The following is a 22,389-nucleotide window of genomic DNA, read 5'->3' as shown; positions in this document are numbered from 1 at the left end:
ACCCTATTGTGACGGCAGATCATCTATGTTTCTCATTGTCACTTAAATTTCTGGCAATGTTCACTGATGTCTCTGATTTGTCCTTTTGTTTTAATGGGTTTTTTTTTGTATTTTCTGCCGACACCCAGATGTGTAAAATTTTGAAATCAGTCAATGTAGTGGGTCGTCGATACCAACTGTCTTTTCATCGTTTTAATTGAATAACCCTATTTCTTGATTAACTTCTCTGTGCGTTTAAGACAAAGGATTTTTTCTTTGGTTTACACTCACTCCGTCATGTAATAGACAGCTTCAAATAATACATTACCGAAACCGAATTTGAATATCAAAACAAAGATTTCAATATGATATCGAAATAAAAAACAAAGGAAAACTGAGTAAAATTCATTAAAGGTTGCCCAAGTCCCGACTGAAGGAACATTTAGTCAAAATACAAAGTTGTCAAATTAAAATTGATGTAGATCGGGTTTTGTGAACCACTAGAATGTATCATGTACTGGAAGGTAAATTCAAATACATTTATAAGTAGATTAAAGAAAATTCCAAGTTCTTGACGTGCATGTAGATAAACAATTACTTACAATTCAACATATTTAGAATTCTTATTATGAAACTGATCGCATACCTAATAAAATAGGCAAAACTTGTTTTAAGTTTAGTTTAAACATATTTTATTTGTAACAAAGAAAACACAAGTAAAATAACATACTTATGAAGTCTTCTCCTGAAATAATAATAATTACAATAAAGTATACAAATTCAATGGTGTTATTTATGTTTTACAAAGTTAAGACGAGACGGTAAAAATATAACATTAGGTGATCTGGTGAGATGTGATGTGATGTGGTGTGATGTGTACTAATTCAGCTCAAGCATTAAGGAATCTTTTCGTGCATTTAACGAAGGAATAGACACAGTCCAACACAACCTGGTATTGTTATTCTGATAGATTTTCTGCAAGACCAACAAGTAGATGTAGGTCTATATTGCAAAATTCAAGAACCCACTGTAGGTCGCTCATTAGTTTTGGTTCTTGCCTTGTTTTAAAGAGGGCATACAAAAACATAATTGTGAGCAGTCTCGTACGTATGACCACAATGACACGATGGACTTTGTATGATATCGACTCTATTCAAATCAAAGTTTAAAAAGGATGAAGAATTACGAAGTTGAGTTATCAATATATTTAAATTTCTCGGGCCGTAGCAAAAATGATTGGGAACAGTTAATTTATTACTGGTGTTAAGTAGACACGATTTTCAATGTTCTACCTAGTTTATTCCATTAAACTATTGTTGATGGAAAAAGGATTTACGAGTCACCGACAGCCTACAAAAGGGAACAATAATATCTTCACCATTCCGAAGCGGATATACTGTAGTAGATTGAATCTTCGGTGGCATTAGATCTTGTAAATAATCCGGAGCCATTTTATTATATATTTTATGAAATGAATTTAATTTTTTACGTTTTCTTCGATCTTCTAGTTTTTCCCATCCAATTTCTCGATATACTTGCTCCACTTTGGTGAATATCGGTAAGCCAGTTATTATTCTAGCAGCTTCGAGTTGTAAAGTTTCTAGCTTTTGAGTGTTTACTATCCCACAATTATCCCAGACTTCTGAGGCATATTCAAATAAAGGTCGGATATACACTGTAAATAGTTTTTCTAAGTGATTCCGAGAAAGTTTAAATTTCAATTTTCGAAGAATACTAAGATGCTTTCTAATCGAGGTAGCTAGATTTTCTATGTGATCGTTCTATTTTGCGTCGTCACTAAAAGTAACTCCAAAATGTTTAATATGAGTTTTGTTAAGCGGAATGTCTTTTCCGTTCGGACTGTAATTTATACTTGGAAGATCGACTTTTGAAAACATCACAATTTCTGTTTTATTTGGGTTAAAATCCATTAACCACGTTTTTGACCATATGTCCAACGACAAAAGATCGCGAGCAATAACATTTTTTTATTTCTGTTATGTTGTTGCTTGAGTAGCCGAGAGATGTATCATCATCAAAAACCCTACAAATGGAAAATAGGCTATCTGCCATGTCATTTATATATATTAAGAATAAAAGGGGACTAATACTGATCCTTGGGGCACTCCGGCCGACGTATTGCAAAGATCTGACGAATAAGTCTTTATGACTATCTGTTGTTTCCTATCTTTAAAATAGCTATGAAACCAATTCAAACGTTTACCTTGTATGTCATATGATTTCATTTAATGCAATAACCCCCGATGCCATACTTTATCAAAGGCCTTTGAGAAATCACAAAATATAAAACATTATATTTCTTTCTTTCCCAATGAATTGAGTATATTGTTATACATTTCAATTAACTGATGAACTGTAGATCGTTCTGGTAGAAATCCCGATTGAAACTTATATATTAAATTGTTTGAATGAAGATGGTTGTAAAATGTACTTATAAACAACTCTTTCCATTGCTTTTTCAATACAGCTTATAAGAGAAATGGATCTGTAATTAGAGGTTAATGAAGTATCACCTTTCCTGAAAATTGGAATCACGTTTGAAAGTTTCCACTGCGAGAGAAATATACCGTGCTGTAAGGATTTATTGAATATTAATTCTAGTGGCTTAGCAATAATTTCGCGGCATATTTTTTAATATCCTATGACTTATCAGGTCTGGTCCTGATTCCTAATTTAGCCTGAGAATTTGAAGGACGTCGACAATGTCCAGTAAAGTTGCTCTTGGTATATCAAGTCTAGCATGAGTTTTACTTAGGCAATCAGGAAGATTTATGTTATCATCATTATTTTTTTATATCGATGAGAAATACTTGTTGAATAGGTTACACTTATTTTCGTTTCTATAAGCGTCTGCTTCTACACTGCAGTCATTGATAATGTTTTGTAAGGGTGGCAATTCATTGGAATCTTTGTTTGATTTGATTAATATTTTCATTATTTTCCAATATGCCTTAGGATTTGATGTGTGTTCTAAAATAATTGAACAATGATTGTTTAAGGTTGTTAACTTTGTTCCTTTGTTTTTCATACCGTGCTTTTTCGGAATCGCGACCAAACTTTTGCACTTTATTCCGTAGTCTATCTCTTATACGAATTTCTTTACGAATTTGGTTATTAAACCATGGCTTGTCACGACTGCGGATGGTAACGTGTTTTGATGGCATGCTGTCACAAGCAATTGTCTGAAATCTTTCAGTAAATATTTCGCAAGTTCCGTCAACTGTTACAGTTTTCCCATTAAACAACTCAAACCAGTCTGTATTGCGCATCATCTCGGAAAACTTATTGACATCTGCATGATCATATAGCCAGATTTTCTGTTTAAACGGACGGTCGAAAAGTCGGTTTAGTACATTCAAAAAGTGCTATTACGGCATCGTGGTCACTGATGTTTCTTGGAACATCTAATACGTCCGAGTATAAAGAATTTAAGGAGTCAGATATTATGGTGGGGTCTAATAACGTCTGGCTATGGTCAGTTACCCTAGTAGGTTTATCTATTACATTACTTAGATTGAAAATGTTCATTGTATCTGTTAGCTTATTATTGTTTATGAAGAGGAGGTCAGAGTTTAAGTCACCGGCAATGATAATGTTTTGATTACAATGGTACGCCGATTCAATAGCATTCTTTAATCGTGACCAATAGCCCTGATCTGTCCACTCCGGTCGGTAAGTGGCACACAGAAGACAATGTAGACCACGTGATTTAACTTCTACCCATATAATTTCATCTACTTGATTTTCTAAGTGATTTAATCTGGATATACTTACTTCGTTTTTGGAGTAGATTAATATTCCATCTCCAGCTCTATTCCGATCTTTACGGACCACTTTTTTTCAAAATGCTTATAGTTCAAGATCTTTATCGTTAATGCTATCGTCACATTTTGACTCGGTGACTGTCAGAATATCAAATTTATCCGCAAAATTTTCCAAAAATTCTAATTTTTTTCGAACACTACGGATATTTATGTTGCGAATAGATAACGAATTTTCAGCAATATGGATATTGTCATGATTCGGAGGACCAGGATTTTGCCCGACATTACCTATGAGAAGTATAAAGTGCAGTACGTATAGTAGAAATAATACATTATTGGTGCTGCAGATTGTAAGACCGGAAGTGAGACCACGAGAATTGAACGCCTAACATTGGTAAGTAATATTGTAACGAACGACGGAGTCAAGTTGATTGTATGTTGGGTGAGGTTTTCAGTGATAAACGTACCATTTGGATCATTTTTCAGTAGTTTTTTGTTGGTATAAACCTGGTGTCGGATTCTATATTGTTAAGTATCCTTGTTGTTATTAGCCACACTTATTGATCGTACAGAGTTATCAAATATAATTCTTCAAAGAGTTGTCTGGCTTGTATTTTGCGCAAAATTACCATAGCTACCTAGCTGAAACAACCTCGTTTTACTGCGTGTTTTTTTTTTATTATTATTAAATTTGAAGGTACAAATACAAGGTTATATTGTCACTACAGATTAGGTTCGAAATACTGTTTTTTTTTTTTTTTTCGTAAATTAAATTAGACACTGACCGATGTTTAAACCCCTCTGTAATTCTCGTGAGCTTTTTGACAGTATTAGTTTTTTCACACAGTGATTCGATCCTTGCACAGTACACATACGTCTTCAGAGGATTTAAGAAGATTCATATTTTTTAAACTTTTAATCATTTGCACGACAAAAGATTGACAGAAAATGGAAGATGTTTATTTTGATTTTGTTTTCAAATTAAAATGTTCACGTGATGTTTTTCCTGTTGTTATATCTGTAGCTACTGCCTCGAGTTCTGTCCCGCCATAAATTAGTTCAAGTCTCACTTTCTTAGCACCGTGCTTGTCGGTGATCATCTTCGATACGTCAACAGTCAAAATGCCCAATTGAAAACAACCGTTTTCGTCGGTATATTTTGGTGAAAACTTTGTAGAGGCGAAAACAATGAACTCCATGTGGGTTTGTTTAGGATCGATTGTTTTGTATAGTTTACTTACTGATTTCCCAATAGTTACGTTTTCGCCATCTCTCACATGAATACAGAAAACTTTGTCACAGTGGAAACTGCCATTGATACAGATTTTCTTATCAACAGGATGATTTCTGTCGAATGGCTCAGTTGTTTCTATTCCATATGTAAACGTACTTATCCTGGATTGAAATGTTCGCGGCGAATGTCCATAAAGTACCGCTCCTTTAAGAATAGAAAATGCGGAATCTGGTGGCACCAAAATATTTAAATGAACAAACTTGCGCTTTATTGCCTCCTGAAGAAGATAGCATTCAGAATAACCTCCCACCATGAAGACAGTCGATATATCACGAATATTTGCATGTCGAAACAAGCTAGACATGTGATTTAAAACATCTATAATTGCATTAGAAAACAAGGAATTAAATAAAGTAAGATCAATTTCCAGTTTGTCGTGTATGAGCCTCAACTTCCCTCTGAGTGTTTCATTTTCTGTAACAAGCTGATTTACGTTCCTGTGGCAGGTTTTCATACATAACTGATTTACTATACTTGGAAACGAAATCTGCACTTTACCATGTGCAACAGCTGAAAAATCTCGACGTTTTGCTCTTTCAAATGATTGAAAAACAGTGATGAAGTCTGAAGTGTAAGTTTTCTCCAGCTCACCAAAGACCTCCCTACTCATTAGATTTTGAAGAAGCTTTCTAAATTCCTGATCTACTTTCATTCCACCCCAGTCTCCACCGTTTGCCTTGTGGAGTTCTTTTATTCTGCCATTTTCTTGTATTTGATGAACAGCAATGTCGACTGTACCACCTATAACAGATCAATCAATTTTAGTATTGGAGATTCGACCAGTTAAAATAGTCAACTTAGTCGTGTAATAATCCAATTAAACTGCCTTGTAACAAAAAGCATCCAAAATGGTAAATACAGACATTTTGTCATTTATAATTGGTTTATTGCCCAATCTAGACTTCTATTTTTGTGACGAGGAAACAAAATTAGAATGTAGCGATATTCTTCAAAAACATAATATCCATAAATAAATTACAAAATCCATCTAATTAAAACAGTTCATGTATGTCACAATCGGGGGCAAACTGCATTACATTATATATTTGGCTATAATAAGTTACATGTATTGAAACTTTCAACAACAAAAAAATTGTAATGAAGGAATGTCCTACTTTTAAACAACTTCATTAAACAATCAAATAGAAAATAAAATATATAAAACATGTCACAATTTGTACAATATAAAAACCTAGCGACTAGTAACGGAAATGGTCCTTACATACATGGTAATACCTATGATAAACTGCTTATAGAAGCCTGAACATAGCTGAACCCTTTGGTTTCAAACAGACATCATAGCAATGATTCTTTCTCGGCCCTGTATGTGTTACTTCGACAAATACTGTAAACGTGATAATTTTATGGTATACTTTTCGCCATGCGGCGGTGGACAAATCTTGTAGGAATACGTATTTTCGACGTTATTGTTATTCCCCAAACATTAGAGGTTGGTATTTCTGTATTCATCTTGCAACTGTAATGTGCTTTGCCACCTTGGAGTATAAACTTTTCTCTGAATGTTACTGAAGTTTTTTTTTTTTTGTTTTTATTTTGTTTTTTTGTTTGTTGTTGTTGTTGTTGTTGTTGTTGTTGTTTTTTTTTGTTTTTTTGTTTTTTTTTTTGCGGATGGGGTTTTAACTCTAACGTTATTTGATTTGCGTGGTCGTTTTTGCTCTGCTTAACAATAAGCTGTCATAAAACATGCAATACAGGTTTTGTAGTCCCTACAATGAATTTCTTGCGTAGGATGTAGAAGGAAGAAGCACATCCCTACAGTTAAAAACCAAGCCTGTTTCATTGTTTACCTCTAACCTATAGAAAAATAAAAATATTCCATTTCAGTCTGTTTCGTAATTTAATGTTTAATAATTGGGCAAACATTCCGAAGTGCGTAAAAAAGTTTTAAAAAGGTTACAACAAACCATGTAGCCTTTACGTGTATGATCAGACATGTAATGTGTCATCTTACCTCCTGCGTCTAAGACGAGAAAGTTTTCTTTTCGTCCCAATTCTGCAGCATCACTTTTCTTCATCCATTCGATGCAGTAAAGCGATGCTGCCTCTGGTTCCAAAGCCATTATCAAATTGCTACTTGAAATTCCTGCCTTAAATGAAACAGACAGATATACAGGCCTAATATATATAGTACAGATTAAGTGATGCTGATTGTTATTTTTTATCTGAATACTTCAAAATGTCCAATGAATGGTAATAGAATGCTATTCTTAATTATAACAATATTTTAATTTTATTTAGACTAACAAGCACAGATATTGAGAATTTATGTTTGTTTTTGTTTTTGTTTTTGTTTTGTTTTGCTTTGTTTTGTTTTGTTTTGTTTTGTTTTGTTTTCGTTTGTTTGTTTGTTTTGTTTGTTTGTTGGTTTTTTTTTGGGGGGTTGTTTTTTTGCATTGGATTCGGATTGATCTTTGCAAAAGTGACTACACTGCAACAGAAGGTCAGTCGAAGTATTTTTCAAAAATGACTTGGTCATTATTTATAATGTTGATATAACCTGACTTATTACAGTATATGAATTAATTTTTGCAAAAAAGTTATTTTGGCTTTTTTCGTGATGAACTGATAAACACGAACTATAGTACCCACTTAACAGATTATAGTACTACGATTGTTTTAGCTGCACAATATTGGTACCCTTGAAAATGTTCACCTAACAAAGTATATACGTTTACAATATACACTTATTATATACCTTTCTTGCAGCCTCTCTCATGAATGTTTTTGCTTTATCGTTCCACAATGCCGGTACTGTAATCACCCAGCGAATCTGATCTATGCTGATTTCTGGGTGTTGTTGGAAGCATAAACCTAGAAGGTCAGCTTTTAAGTATCCAAGGGCTGCAGAGAAAACTTTTAAAGCCGGCATGTATTTGCCATGGTTGTCTTTAATTTTTGTTTTGTTATTTATGTTCTGTAAAATATATACAACGCGCTTTACCGAAACACAATAAATTAATTTGAGATACATACTGTACATGCAATCTGATTGGTTAAAATAATTTTGTTATATCTCAATGGATAAAAAAAATATTGACACGCCCCTATTCAGTTAAATTCAATAGACAAAATTTTTTATTATTGCCAATTCTTAAATGTAGTTTTACTAAACAGATGTATGCATTCGTGTAGCTACCATCCGTAGGATACTGTGAAAGTACTTTATTTCGTGGATACCAATTTTCGTGAATAAGTGAAGAAACACAAGTTCTTGGCTTTTTATCCTTTCATTATACACATCAATGAAAATCTCCGTTTCGTTGGAAACCAAATTCTGTGGTTTGGCTTACCAACGAAAACCACGAAAATTGGTACCCCACGAACAATAGTACTTTCACAGTATAAGAAGCTTACGACAGTGCTTGGGTTAATGGGAATCAATTTACTGAATATTGTAATTGTTAAATGGATTGGTAAATGCAAAACAGTTTACTAGGTAATTGAATAAGTGTTTTGAAATATTACAGTTTTAACATTTAGTATATGCCTACCACATTTTGATACAAAATCATCTTGAAGCCATTGAAGTAATACCATGATTCTGCATTGTCATCTTTATCTTTAAGAAGTCTCAAATATTTCTCTTCTGCGTCAAAACCAAATGAATGAAATCGCTTGTAAGGATCAAATAATATACAAGATGAAGTTTTCACGGAACAGTACTGAGGACTCAACCATCGTTTAGTGGTAATCGATAAGGGATTAGATGCATGTTCGGAAGTAGTCTGGAAAGCATAACCAGAAAACGTTGTTCCAAAGTCAATGGCAGCCACTATCTGAAAACCTTCTGCACTATTATAACTTGGCTTGTCTTTGGCACCTATTCTCGATTTACTATTCATATTTTCCCCAATGTTAATCTCTGTTTCCCTCTTCTTCAAGTCTAATGGAGGCTTTGACTTTTTCTTCGGAACCTGTTCAGAGAATGATTCGATGTTTTCTTTTTTCTCTGATCTTTCTGACTTCTCGATATACAAGTTTGTATTATCTGTACTTTGTATTTTATTTCTTTGTGTATTTGGTTGACTCTGTAGTACAGCTGGAAGATTTATCGGATTTATATCACCATCATCGTTCGGTTCGTCTAAAACATGTAATTCTTCATCAAAATAAGTGACAAAAACTTCTGACGGTTTTAACGACTGCTTAGGATAGTACTGAGAATCGGATTTCTTCTCTTTTATTGCTTGAATTTGTTTATTTTTGAAAGTTTGCATTTTCGTCCGATTCACTTTATAACAATCGTCTCTTGTATTAGCGGTATTTTCAGTTTTTTGTTTGTAGCCTTGGGAACGATCATGTATTTTCGCAAATGCATTACTTGGTAACTTTGGGTAAACCATTCTCCTTCCATTGTCACCCAATGATGATTTAAGATTAATCATGGCATCACTTTTAGTAACCTGCGACGGTAATTTAGGATTTGAACTTGCTCTTTTTTCGATAGAGTTGATAAAACTTTTTCTCATTTCTGTAGTAGCAGCTGCTTTGTTCAATTTCATGCTTAAAGAACTTGTACCCTGTTCGTATTATCATCTAATTTTACAATCGTTTCACGTCTATATGTTTCATTTTTTGTCCCTTACATTTTACTATACATGTATCCGGCAAAGGTCGCTTTGTGATCCTTGTGTTATAATGATTCTGTAATAATAATGAAGCATCAGTGGTTCTGGATACCTTATATCCGTGATTAAAAATATTTTTCGCAAAAAGTCGCTTTGATGGATTGCTAAAGCTAAAAAAAATGTAGGACAAGAGTCTGTATAAATATGAATGAGTTTTAGTAAGAAAATATAAGGAAAATGCTGAAGCATAAAAAATGCAGGAGGACAATTCAAAGACATTGGAATCCAAAGACATGGCACCGAAACAGAGACAATTCACACCAAAAACTAAAACATGCACTTGCAATAGGAACTACACTTAACCTGGAGTGACTTCGGGTGATCCGGAAGTCCAAGTATTCCTGCTCTGCAAGTACAACTCATCATATTACAAGTGAATACAATCCAGTTAGCCTTGAAATCTTGTCTCATTAAGGAGATAAAACTTTATCTCGATCCATCGAATTGTTGATGATATCAGTCAAAGCTGAATATGGTCATGCTATAGTTGTTTATTTGGCTACTGTTGAGAGAATTATTGTTGAAATATCTAATTTGGTAATTAGGTTTTCAATGTTCCGAATCTTATTGATATTGGAAATTCTAGTTTGCTTCTTCATAAATCGATTTTTGATTACAAAAGAAGCTAAACAGGAAAGGAAATAAACGAGAAACATATTTGCTTTATCCCGGTAATTGATTTCTACAATTACATTCAATGTTTGAAATTTAGCACCTGAAATATTTTGAAATGTGAAGGTTTAACAATACAAGAACGATAACTCGAGTCAAAGTGTCGACGAAATAAAGTAAGAGAAAAAAAAAACGTATATCGGGGGCGTAGCTGCCTATACGCAAATACGCAGTTGCGTACTTTCGGAAAAGTAACAAAAATAAAAACACACGTTTTAAAAATGAAAGAGTAATCAAGGGAACCAAGGTTATAGCGGTAATCAAAAGGATGTAATCCAAGGACAAAGACCAGACATGGAAAACAAACATTCACGACGAAGAACATAAAGAAACTAAGATCATACATACAAAGTAACAAAAGTAAATGAGCAACTCGGACTCCACTAAAAACTGGGAGCATGGACCAGGTGCACCGGTAGGATAAGAGTCCTCTGTTTTTCTAGAAACACCCGCCGAGTTGCTCATAAAAAGTCAAGTCCGGGGTAGACAAACGAGGAAAGGCAAACTATGACCCGTTGAATAAATCAGTTTTCATGGTGCTGATGGATACACCATAACGATCCATGATGACGACCATAAAACTTCTGTAGTGATGACTTCAATCTTGTATCAACATAACCCTGTTCCAGAAGCCTATTTGTTAGACTTCTAGCGCGATGCAAAAAGTCTGCGTAGTTTCGGCAAGCTCTGGCATAACGTATGAGTTGTGATATGAACACTCCATACGCAGGAGCCGAAGGAATGTTGCCACAGATGAAAGGAAAGTTGAAAATTCTGAATGAAAAGTCATCACGTTTGTCGTAAAGTTTGGTCAGTAGTTTTCCTTTACCATCGATTTCCAAGTGTAGGTCAAGATATGAGGCTGACTTCACAGTGTCTGTAGTATCCTTTATCTCAAGTTCTTTTGGGTAGATGCGATGTATCAAATCCCCGAAATTAGGATTGTTTAAAGATAATACGTCATCTATATAGCGGAAACTGAGATTGAAGGATCTAGCCAAACGGTATTCTTTCTTTCTGATCAAATCAGCTATAAAGTCAGCCTCATAAGAGTGAAGAAATAGGTCAGCAAGTAAAAGAGCACAATTTGTTCCCATTGGAATGCCGACCGTTTGTTGAAAAACACGTCCACCACACTGTACAAATATGTTGTCGATTAAAAATTCCAGCATTTTGTAAACATCTTCCTCTGTATATTTGGAAGATGATTTGGAATTATTTCTTACAAAGTATGAGGAATCTCTACCAAGAACTATATATTTGTATCTAGGTGTACCATCTTTTTTTGGAAAAACAACGATGTATAATGTTTTAAGTCGGGATTTTAACTGAGTATGGGGAATAGAAGTATACAGTGTTGAAAAATCATAGGTTTTAATGCTATTATATTCAGATAATAGTCTTGAACTGATTGTCTCCAAAAGATCTTTCGAATTTTTCAGGATCCACATTGAATTCATACCACTACGGGAGTAACAAGTGTTGTGGTAGGACTGCAGACCCTCTTTGACAGTTGTGAGTATAGAAGTTAAAAGTTTTGAAAGAGGTTTGGTGGTACATTTTGCAGATCCAGCTATGAAACGTTGTTTGTATGGATTCTTGTGAAGTTTAGGAATCCAGTACATAGACGGTAAATTACAATCATCGTCTTTGGTAGAGAGACCAAAAGACGATAGCACAGATTTATGGTTTTCCACAATCTCTTCTTTGGAGAGAGTGGTAGCAGTGTAGGTCCTATCACTGCTATTATTTTCTACGTCTACCTCTGATAATAAACATTGGATATAAAACGTTTTGCAGACAAAAACAATGTTGTTTTGGGCTTTGTCTGCTGGTACGACAACATACTTGTCATGTATAGTAGACAATGTTTTTGCTACATCGGGATCTTTGAAAACTGATGTAGCCTTGGCACTCATTGACCTAATTAAAACCTTCATTCGTTTCAAAATTAAAGACCTCACGGCCTTTAACCACTCTGATAGAGAATCAATGTCTTCTTGTTCTTGTTTTATCCATTTTCTTGCATAGTCCTCGACGGCATCCATAAGAACTTTAAAGTTATAATTTTCAATTTATGGAGCGTGGTTCACGGTACTTGGGACTTTTAGAAAGGATATTACGCAGAGATTCGTTTTCGATAATGGTTAAATCTTCCATAACGACGTGACCAGAAGGACCATATTTGAATGGAGAGGTTTTGCAAGAACAGTCAGGTGGTTTAGCCTTGAAGTCCTCAATCTCGAGGTTCTGCAATAGCCTTTTATAATTGAAAATTTTGGATGCGATGGGTGAAGTATAGGAATATGAAATAATTGGTATGGATTTGTCTTTGAAATATGGGTGAATTTTGTTGGTAACGTTTTTGTGATGGAGGATGTTAGCCAAATTAATTGCATCTATACCTTTGTTGACAAATGGTAGTGGAAAAAATGATTGTTTTTCTTCATCTTGACTTTTCACACAAACTGGTTTAAAGAGTCTGTGGAAACCAATATCCAAAATGATGGCAAAAAGTTTGTATAATGATGACGTGGGGTCAGAAACAGGAGTGTCAAGACTTGTTTTGTACAGGGAGTGTAGTAGAGTGAGAGGTATAGAATAAAGTTTGGTTCTAATGTGATGAAGTCCAAGAGGTTTTTGTATGAAAGGAAGGAAACCATCTATGGAGACATCATGTAACTTAGGTGACGTATAGTGGCGATGGCCATGACTCCTTTCCCGTCTTGGATTTTTGTCAAATAAATTCATCACATTCATGTTATTGTTATATTGGCTTGAAAGGTTTCCTATACGTTTGATGTTGTCATTGCATCCGTAAGGTATTGCAGTACCTAATCTGCGTATCCAGTACTCCTCCCTTTCCGTACGATAGTTTTTACTTAGAACGGGACTGTTCGTAGGGTGGTAATTTTTTTCTAAAATACGAACTTTCATGGAGAGGATTGAATTGATGATTAAAGTGTTGATAAATTGTCGGGAATTTGGTGATGTTAATTCCCGAAAGATGACCGCACATTCTTTTATTTAATCGTTCTTGCATTTCTCCGATATATATTAAACCACATAAGTTGCATTCTAATCCATATATTAAGTTGATTTGCAACTTAAGTCATCGTGACTTCTTGTATGGAAGGTTTTGTTTGTAAGGGAACTGGAGAAGTAAGGGTCGGTTATAAGAATGTTGCATGTTTTGCAATTTTTAATACCACATTTTGATATGGTACAATGTGGTTCATCATCGTTGTAGTCAAATATATCGTTTAAAGTGATGGAACATGGTTTGATAATTTTAAAATAGTCAGAATTTTTGTACTGGAATAGATGGTCTGCAGACTGAACGTGTGATTGGGTACTTTTAGTTGAATTGGTCGGGGCACTTTCCATACCAGATGTGAGTGTGCTAAGATTCCCATCTGGGTACACCACATACTTACAAGACAACAGAGTGTCCGATCTGCTGTCAGGTTCGGGTCTTTTTATACTGGGCGACGTCCGAGCCAGTTTTATGCAATGACTCACTGGGGGCCTTGAGCGACCCCCCCCCCAAGACCCCTCGCCGTAATTTTGCGTACAAATAAAACAGGCCTAGCTACGCCCCTGTATATGTAAGCAGAAAATATACAGAGAACATATACAAATACATATAAGCAAGTCGGATTCCAAATTGTTCAGTTTTAAGTAGAAATCGATTGATGAAACATTACAAATCCGAGGCTTATAAAGGTTATCTACTGCTGTATATTTCAATAAAATCTCACCAACAGCTAATTATATAATATATACATAACTTCATTTACTGAAATTATTATTTTTTCTAAAATATTAAGGATCATTGTTTGTAAAAACTTACCCTTTTAGTACAGTAGTATCCCAACTTTGTTATGTTTCTGTTGTTCGGTTTCAACATTTAAATTTGTGTTTCTTTTGTTTTTGCTTACACTCTGATTACGTTTCAATAGAATTTATTTATCGTGGGATAAATAGAAACGTTGGGTTCAAATATTTAGGCTGAATTTTTTTGTCACCCACTTCCGGTTCCGTTTGTTCGTGTTTGTTTCTTTTCTTTCTTAATTTCGTTTCTTTTTGGGAAGTTGTTTAAGAAGAATATAAATTGATGTTTTTTTTTTGTTTTTGTTTTTGTTTTTGTTTTTTTTTTGTTTTTCGAATAGCTACCAAAATCATTTGAATGATAAAACAATTATCAAAACTTGGCAAACCTCTTTTGAATAGAGCAAAACAATGGTCAGTTGTCTAACAGGAAATATATATATATATCGGAATAGATAATTGAGCTACCTGGCGACAGTACTATTTCATTTGCTTTTCACTGGTGATTAAAATATTTTACTTGGAGCCTATTTAATGTGTGCATGGCGTAAACTTTAAAGGTAAACTTAAAAAAAAACTACATTTTTAAAGTCCATATCTGTATATATAAACGTCAAGTTATTAAATTTCTTTTTTATCATTCGAAAATGTTGTCAAAGTCTTGCTTAAAGCGCAGTGACTAACCTATGTGTTATGCTTTATTTGACTTTTAAGTAAATTTAACAAAGTGAAGGACGCTGTTTGATACTGATCTGAAACATGATCAAAGTAGCTATGGATGATGCAACTACAATAAATTTAGATGCTATAAGCCATGAATATGTGTGACCGCGTGTGAGCCCCGTGCAGGTCCGGGTGTTAAAAGAATAGGGCTGCAGCAGCGCTAAGCTTGTCGTAAAAGGTGACTAAATAGTGCTCAGAACCCTAGCCGGGGGCTAGGGCGCTCTGCCCACAGAGCAACTGAGATGTGTACCCCAGGTGGTGGAATGGGGTACCCCTGGCGTGTTACATGCTGGGGTTGTCAGGCTATAATACGGAAAACCTGACCGCAAACCATAGTGGTGCACCGTGTTGGGAAAGATGCCACGTTCCCGCACGTTAAAGAACCCTACTGTGGTATTCTCCCGGAATCACAGGGCTCCGCCACAGGGGGCTAAATTGCCCGACCCTACCCATCTCTCCGTATTTCCAGTGGCAATCAATATTTGTCGACCCCATTATCCTTGTGTCCCATCCCCTTTTCATTTCATCATCATTGCATGTTCATTTTATCATTAATTTCATGTTCATTGTCTGAATATAGCTGAAATATTGCTGCTCGGACGTTAAACCCCAACAAAAAAAACAAACGTGACCGCGTGTCGCTATCATTATGTTTGCCATGGATATAGGGACATCGTGTCGTTTCTAAAGATGACGATAGCCATGAATATAGTGACATAGTGTCATTTAGATGACGTTAGTTTAGTTTGAAAAGTCACATCGTGTCGTTGGCGTGTACCATTCATAGGCATGACATCTTTTCCTCTTCGATTATTTTCAGGAACTTTTTCATGACTTTATCAAGTTTGTATACCTTTAATGTTATCCTTAAACCTACACATGTCATCCATACCTCTCTAAGGAAATTTTCTTTCCGTATTGGGATGTCATTTGGGTGATGATTTTCTGTAGAATGAGAATTTTTAAAAGAGGGGAAAAAGTAATCTGTTGGTTTATAATGTTTGATCAACCTTTTTAGTAGTGTTGTTAGTCAATTTAAAACAATGGTCGCTAAGTTAGAAGTTATGGATCTGTTTGTTTACAAAGATCTACCCGACAAAACAAGTTTGAAAGTCCATTAAACTGTTTATTTGCTATTTTAAAACATTATCATAATTTATTCTGAGTTTAGGTTTTTACTTGGGCTATTTTTCGTGTTTTAGATCCAAGTTTGAAATTTTCTCTAGAGATTAGACCGGTTTTGAGGTCCTCAGCTACAGCTTCCAATTCTGTACCTCCGTAAATAAGTTCTAATTTCACTTCTCTAGATTTGTCTTCACAACTTGTAAATTTAGAAAGATCGACTTTGAGTTTACCTACTCTAAAGCAACCAGGTTCGTTTGTGTATTTTGGATTCTTCTTTTTAGAAGCATATATATTGAAATCCATTCCAGTCTGATTCGGGTCGATTGTTTTATATGTTTTAGCTTCTGATTTCCCAAGTATAACCGCCTCCCCTTCTTTGACATGGATACAGAATATTTTGTCACAATGAGGAACTCCACCAATGGTTATCTTCCGTTCGGGTGAATGTTGGTTCTTTTTGAAAGGTTCGGTTGTTTCGATGCCGTATGTATATACACTGATTCTAGCAAAAAAAGTTTCAGGGCGATGTCCAAATACGGCTGCTCCTTTGACCACGGCAAGGACTGGATCCGTAGGCGTTATCACATCAAAGTTAGGAAAATGTTTTGCTATTGCTGCATGTAGAAGATGACAGGTCCCAAATCCACCGACAAGGAATACTTTTATCTTGCGCGATTCATTTACAAGACCTGACATATGATCTATGATGGCTTTTAATGTCTTTTCGAATAAACCTTTGAAAAATGTCATATCAATCATAAGCTTGTCACGATTTACCTGTATTTTGTTTGAAAGCAAGTTGTTTCCAGATATTATCTCCTGTATTCCTTTTCCATTATTGTGTTTTTCACATAGTTCATTAACTATACTTGGTAACCAAATTGGTACTTTTCCGTGAGCCTCCGTTTCGAAGTTTCGGCGTTTGGCAACTTCAAAACCTCGAAAAAAGTCAATGAAATCACCGTTATATTTCGATTTGAATTCTGTAAATGCACAGTTACTAATGATATCAATGATCAGGTCTTTGAATGTTTGGTCCACCTTAGTCCCACCCCAATCACCGCCATTAGCCTGGTGAACCTCTTCTACTTCAGTGTTTGACTTCAATCTGTGAACTGCAAAATCAACGGTTCCACCTGAAATGTAAAACTAGTGAATACATCGTAAGTTGTTAAACTTGTTGCTTGCGAAAATTCAAAGGAAATCAACGTTAATCTTTAGAGGGGATCTTTTGATATTTATTGGGTGGTCGGTACCAATGCATTTTTCTTTGTCATTTTTAAACGTTACTGTGTGCACGTTTTACATATAATTCCGTTGGGTCGGGTGTGTCTTGTTAGTCTTTTGTTGTCATTTGGTGTTCCAAATTGTGTTTCATCTACATTGAAGTTAGTAATAAGTTTTTCAATGTTGTCTATGTATACAGTGAATCAAGAAAGAAGTACATGTACTAATAGTACACAGAGGTAGCTTGTGATAGTGCACAGGAGCCTTCTGATAGCCCCCTACAGGATACCAAATTATCAATGATTGACTTGACGAATTGAGTAAAAGACTTCTATATTTTTCATTATAAAGTCTGATTTAAAATATTAAACTTTAGAAAGATATATTTCTTACCTCCAGCATCTACCACAATAAACTTCTCCATTATTTCTATCGTTTGGCTTGTAGATCGTTTCATCCATTCTAAGCAGTACAAGGAGGCAGCTTCGGGTTCTAGAGCTATTTCAAGCTGATCATTAGGTATCCCAGCCTATAGAAGATCGAATACAAAGCATTTTTTGTGCTGTTTGTTTGGTTATTTGCTTGCTTCGTTTGTTGGGTTTATTTTGATTTGTTGGTTTGTTTTGCCTTTGTATTTTTATTGTGTTGGACTTAAATGTAGCCTGTACTTGTCAATCAGCTAAAATATAACCAATCATTTAAGTGCACTATTTGAATTTGTGGGTTTGTTCAACGAAGTGTGTTCAAGTTTATTGGCCCTTGATACATTATCTTTTTTTTCGTTTTCTCAAGAATGTTTATAGAAAAAATATAAACTGTCGAGCTGTACAAGATTCCGCCTTCGGCTATAATAATAAAAAAATACCAGGTTAGCGGCTTCTCTCATGAAAAATTTGGCTCTGTCGTTCCATATGGCTGGGACTGTCAAAACCCATCTTATATCATTTTGTTTAATTGTAGCATTCTGTTTTCTACTCATTTTTTCTAAGCTGTTTTTGAGGTAGTGTATAGCACCAGAAAAAACTTCAAGTGCATTCATCTCCTTTCCAGTTGCATCTCTCAGAATCATGTCAGTAGTTATACCCTAGAAAAGAGTTATCAAAACCTTAACAAAATTCATACTAATGATAATAATACATTTTGTTTCATGCATAATGTGCAACAATCTTTATGGCTATTCGTAAACGTCAGGAACGATGTTGATGTTTGTTCATTCGAACAGAATTAGACAGAATATCACGCTAACAAGTTTCTTGATGGAATATCAGTTCCTGTATATCGTATCTCCGGTTGATTCAAAGATCAAAGTTCGTATACTTTATACTGTATATACATTTTATCTGTATACAAGGATGTCTTAAAGAAATCTGTCAAACGTGATACCTTTATACAATGATGTCTATAAGGAATCAGTCATACATTGTGCCTGCATACTACAATGCCTTAGAGAAGTCATTCATATATTATACATATATGTCAGAGCCCCCTGATATGATGCATCATTGTTTAAAGGTATAATATATATATTCAGGACCGCTACACTGCTCCATCGGATCAAATTGATTCAGGGAAATTTCGAGGCAATTTTTTTGGTCGTTCCCTCCGCGGGACTCGAGCTCGTACTGCTGTGACATTTATGGCAACACCGCCTGCACAAAGTCCAGCGCCCTAGACCAACATATATATATATATATATATATATATATATATATATAGAAGGGTCTGAAACGATGTTAGAACTGTCAAATTTGCGAAGCAAATTTTTGTCGTTCCCTCCGCGGGACTCGAACTCGTACCGCTGTGACATCTATGGCAGCACCGCCTGCACTAAGTCCAGCGCCCTAGACCACTCGGTCAGCTAGGGTATATTAAAGTATAGCTTTCGCTAGCCGGGTGATTCCTCCTCGTAGGATTAATCTAGGGCTGTAACTTAGTACACGATGTATGGTAGTACGGGACAGTTCATCTAGGTGTTATTATGTAGGATAGAGGATCATATTAATGATGCATGTCACAACAAATCAATATTATACAACGTCTAAGAATGTGACGACTCTATTCTCTACACTGCTCCATCGTTCTAAGATACATCTTCATATAAAAGTATCATGTACAACTGCTTTCTCTAAGGCATCATTTTATAAAACTGTCATCTATTACAGATTCCTCATTGTATACAGGTACAGTGTAAAGTATTAGAACTATATTTGAATTATTCAGTGAAACAATACGGATTGATATTCCCCGAGAAACTTGTCAGCCTGACAATCTGTCTTCCGAGATGTAAACTGGTAAAACCCCTACAATATGTCCCTTCAAACATACCAATTGTGAAGTTAATATCAAACACTGCGATGTTTTAATGAACTGAGAAGAAACATGAAATGAGATAACGGTTGAGACAACGGTGGCACCAGGGAACTCCTAAGCACAAGCTTCGTCTAGGAGTTTGCAAAAACACTTAGTGGGTTGCTTCCATAGTCATCTTTGGTTCGAAATGCAAAATACAAAATAATAGTTTTTAAACTTCTGCCTTCCATACGCTTGGACCATTCGAAACGGGTAAGTTCATCAACATTTGCGCAAAACTTCCCCAAATTAATACAAATTTAACTATAAGACAGTCATGCTATAAAAACATCGGTTCAACAAAATAACCATAATCATTAAGCATCTGTGTTGTCTCGCAACTGAAAATCGCTGATGTGAGTTTCATTTTTTAGTTGACATCTTGTACAACTTACCTTATTTTCATACAAAAGCATTTTGAAGCTTTTAAAATAATACCACTGTTGGTTTTCATTCCCTGTTACTTTTTCAGCATACTTTGATTCGGCTTCAAAACCAAATGAATTAAACTTTTTGTCCGGGTCAAAGAGAATTGTTGTAGAGGTCTTTAGGCTCTGGAACGCAGGATTTGTCCAGGTCATTGCAAAAACACTAAGTGGGTTGCTTTCATAGTCATCTTTAGTTAGAAACGCAAATCCTGAATATGTAGTTCCGAAGTCTATAGCAGCAACTAAAAGGAAGTCTTTCCGTTTTCTTGGATATTTTGCTGTAAAATGTTCAATAATGTCGATTTCTTGATTTTTTCTTTAATTTTGTTAAAAATAGTTTCCTTATGCTTTTTATATAATGCAATAGAAAATAAGATACGTTTATTTATTCGGATGGGAGATAACAGGTGTTTCATGTTAATTTGATAAGACCATACATGATTGAATACAGCCATAAGGCAGAGTGTCGGATTTGGGAGTGGTTGTAGGGGCTTGGCACCCATCCTTTTTATTGGAAAATTAGTTTTGTAAGATTCACAAAAATGGTAAATAATGTTATGCTAATGTTAGATCCCCACCTTTCTGGGGAATCCTAGCTGGCATCCATCCTTTTCAAAGGATCTGGATCCGCCCCTGAGGGAATTAACTTAATAATGACTGATAGCAAAAAACTGTCTTGCTTTTTTTTCTTTTGATTGTTTGATAAGAAGCTATTTAAAAAGTACACCAATTAGATAGCTGATTCTTTTTAATTTACAGTTGCATATTACAATGTTCAACTGAATACCCCCAGATTTTTAAATATAGAGTTATGTAACCTCCCAGGTCAGGGTTTTGAGTCCACCGTCGCTCCCTCAAAAGGACTCAAAACCCTGATTTGGGATGACAATATATCAGGCAATTTAAAGAATTTTCTGTCATGGTATACCTTTTATTTCTCTGTCTTCTTTTCTCTTTAATGCCTGTGCCATTTCCGCCTCACATAATTGTCACGGCAAGCTCGATCCTGTATTATTATGGGTGTACATATCCTTCTAAAAAAAATTTAAATCCATCTGTGCATGTGAACAAGGAGTTAAATATAGTCTACTATAAAGATCCTTGATGTGACGTTACATATTTTTAGCGTCGAGTTGCTGGACTTTGTTATACGTTTGGAAAGTCTCTATATCTTGTCATTTACAATGCTTGGTAATTATTTGATCTTGTTCCCCTTCTTAAAGTGCTCTGCGGTAGCGCCTCAGTTACATATCTTGTCTTGTCTTGTTTTGTCACGTGAATTCAATCTGGTGGTATTGCCTCATCACTTCGTCATTTATAATTATATTGTGTCAAAATAAAAATGGTGCTTATGATTCAAAATATCAATGAGGGGGTGAAGAATCAAAACTACAGCTTAACTTACATACTTTGAACTCTTTATGATGTCTCCAAATGCATTGAGGAAGTATATTACGTACTAGGGTATGCTTAAAGAGATGTATGCGTATTGATTTTTAACCCTCTTTTAGGATCGACATACAATGTACATCCTTACTAACATGTCATATTACTTATATTTGCTCTTTGTTTTGTATTGCATTATGCCATAACCATTTAATGTTAATGTGTTTGTGCTAATAATATTATCTATTGTCTATTGTCTATATCAGTAAAGAACTTATAAGAACTTATATGTAATTATGGGTTTTAAGTTTCACGCAACCGTAATTAATACTAATACGCATGGTGATTTACTTTATAAGACCAGATTAGGACCCTAAAGGGGCAAAGACAATTATAATTTTACATAAATAGCACATACTGTACTAAGAATACAATATCGATTATCATAAACAGACTTTGACAATTTAAAAATTTCACTTGTGACCAGTATCAGTTTAATCAACTGTTTACAGAGAAAATACTTTTTTTATATAGATAGCAATGATATACCGATTGTTCCCAGTTTAACGTACTTTCGATACAATTTTCGATGTATAACTAAATTCGAAAATTCACTCTCGCACTTGTTACAACAACGTCATAACACGAATATCAATTAATACGCTGTTCACAATGTTTTAATTCATGCTGAACATTGCAATGAATAATAGAGGATATATATGTAATAAATAGGATAACTAACGGTTATCGTGAATAAAACCAAAATATGATCACTCAAGCCAAGAACTCAGGAAGATTTAGCTCCTAAATCTGGGCGTTCTTCGGCACTCGTGATCATGATTAATTTTGGTTATTCACTTTTTCTAATTAAATATCATATTATTACATATATGGTAAGGGTAACATGTACGTATAAGTGTTACGTCAGGTGATGGAGGATA

General features: G+C 34.8%; 1 protein-coding gene across 1 annotated transcript; it reads right to left on the bottom strand.

Annotated features, from left to right (window-relative positions):
• Positions 1-4,565: 4,565 nt before the first annotated feature.
• Positions 4,566-21,557, bottom strand: LOC148604728 (uncharacterized). The gene is made up of 10 exons (XM_088550218.1): positions 21,472-21,557; positions 20,991-21,096; positions 20,030-20,340; positions 18,151-18,369; positions 17,679-17,814; positions 16,107-17,194; positions 8,571-9,608; positions 7,775-7,993; positions 7,031-7,166; positions 4,566-5,799 (listed from the first exon to the last, which is right to left on the bottom strand). The coding sequence occupies exons 2-10, from the start codon at positions 21,031-21,033 to the stop codon at positions 4,724-4,726; spliced, it is 4,266 nt and encodes a 1,421-aa protein (XP_088406344.1). The 5' UTR covers positions 21,034-21,096; positions 21,472-21,557; the 3' UTR covers positions 4,566-4,723.
• Between the last annotated feature and the right edge of the window lie 832 nt (positions 21,558-22,389).

Source organism: Perna viridis, chromosome 10 (genome assembly GCF_037379345.1).
Source record: "Perna viridis isolate PV_CMFRI_1.1 ecotype Kerala chromosome 10, ASM3737934v1, whole genome shotgun sequence".
Lineage (NCBI taxonomy): Eukaryota > Metazoa > Mollusca > Bivalvia > Mytilida > Mytilidae > Perna > Perna viridis.
The sequence above is the reverse complement of the archived record's forward strand: the minus strand, read 5'-3'. Positions and strand labels throughout refer to the sequence as shown.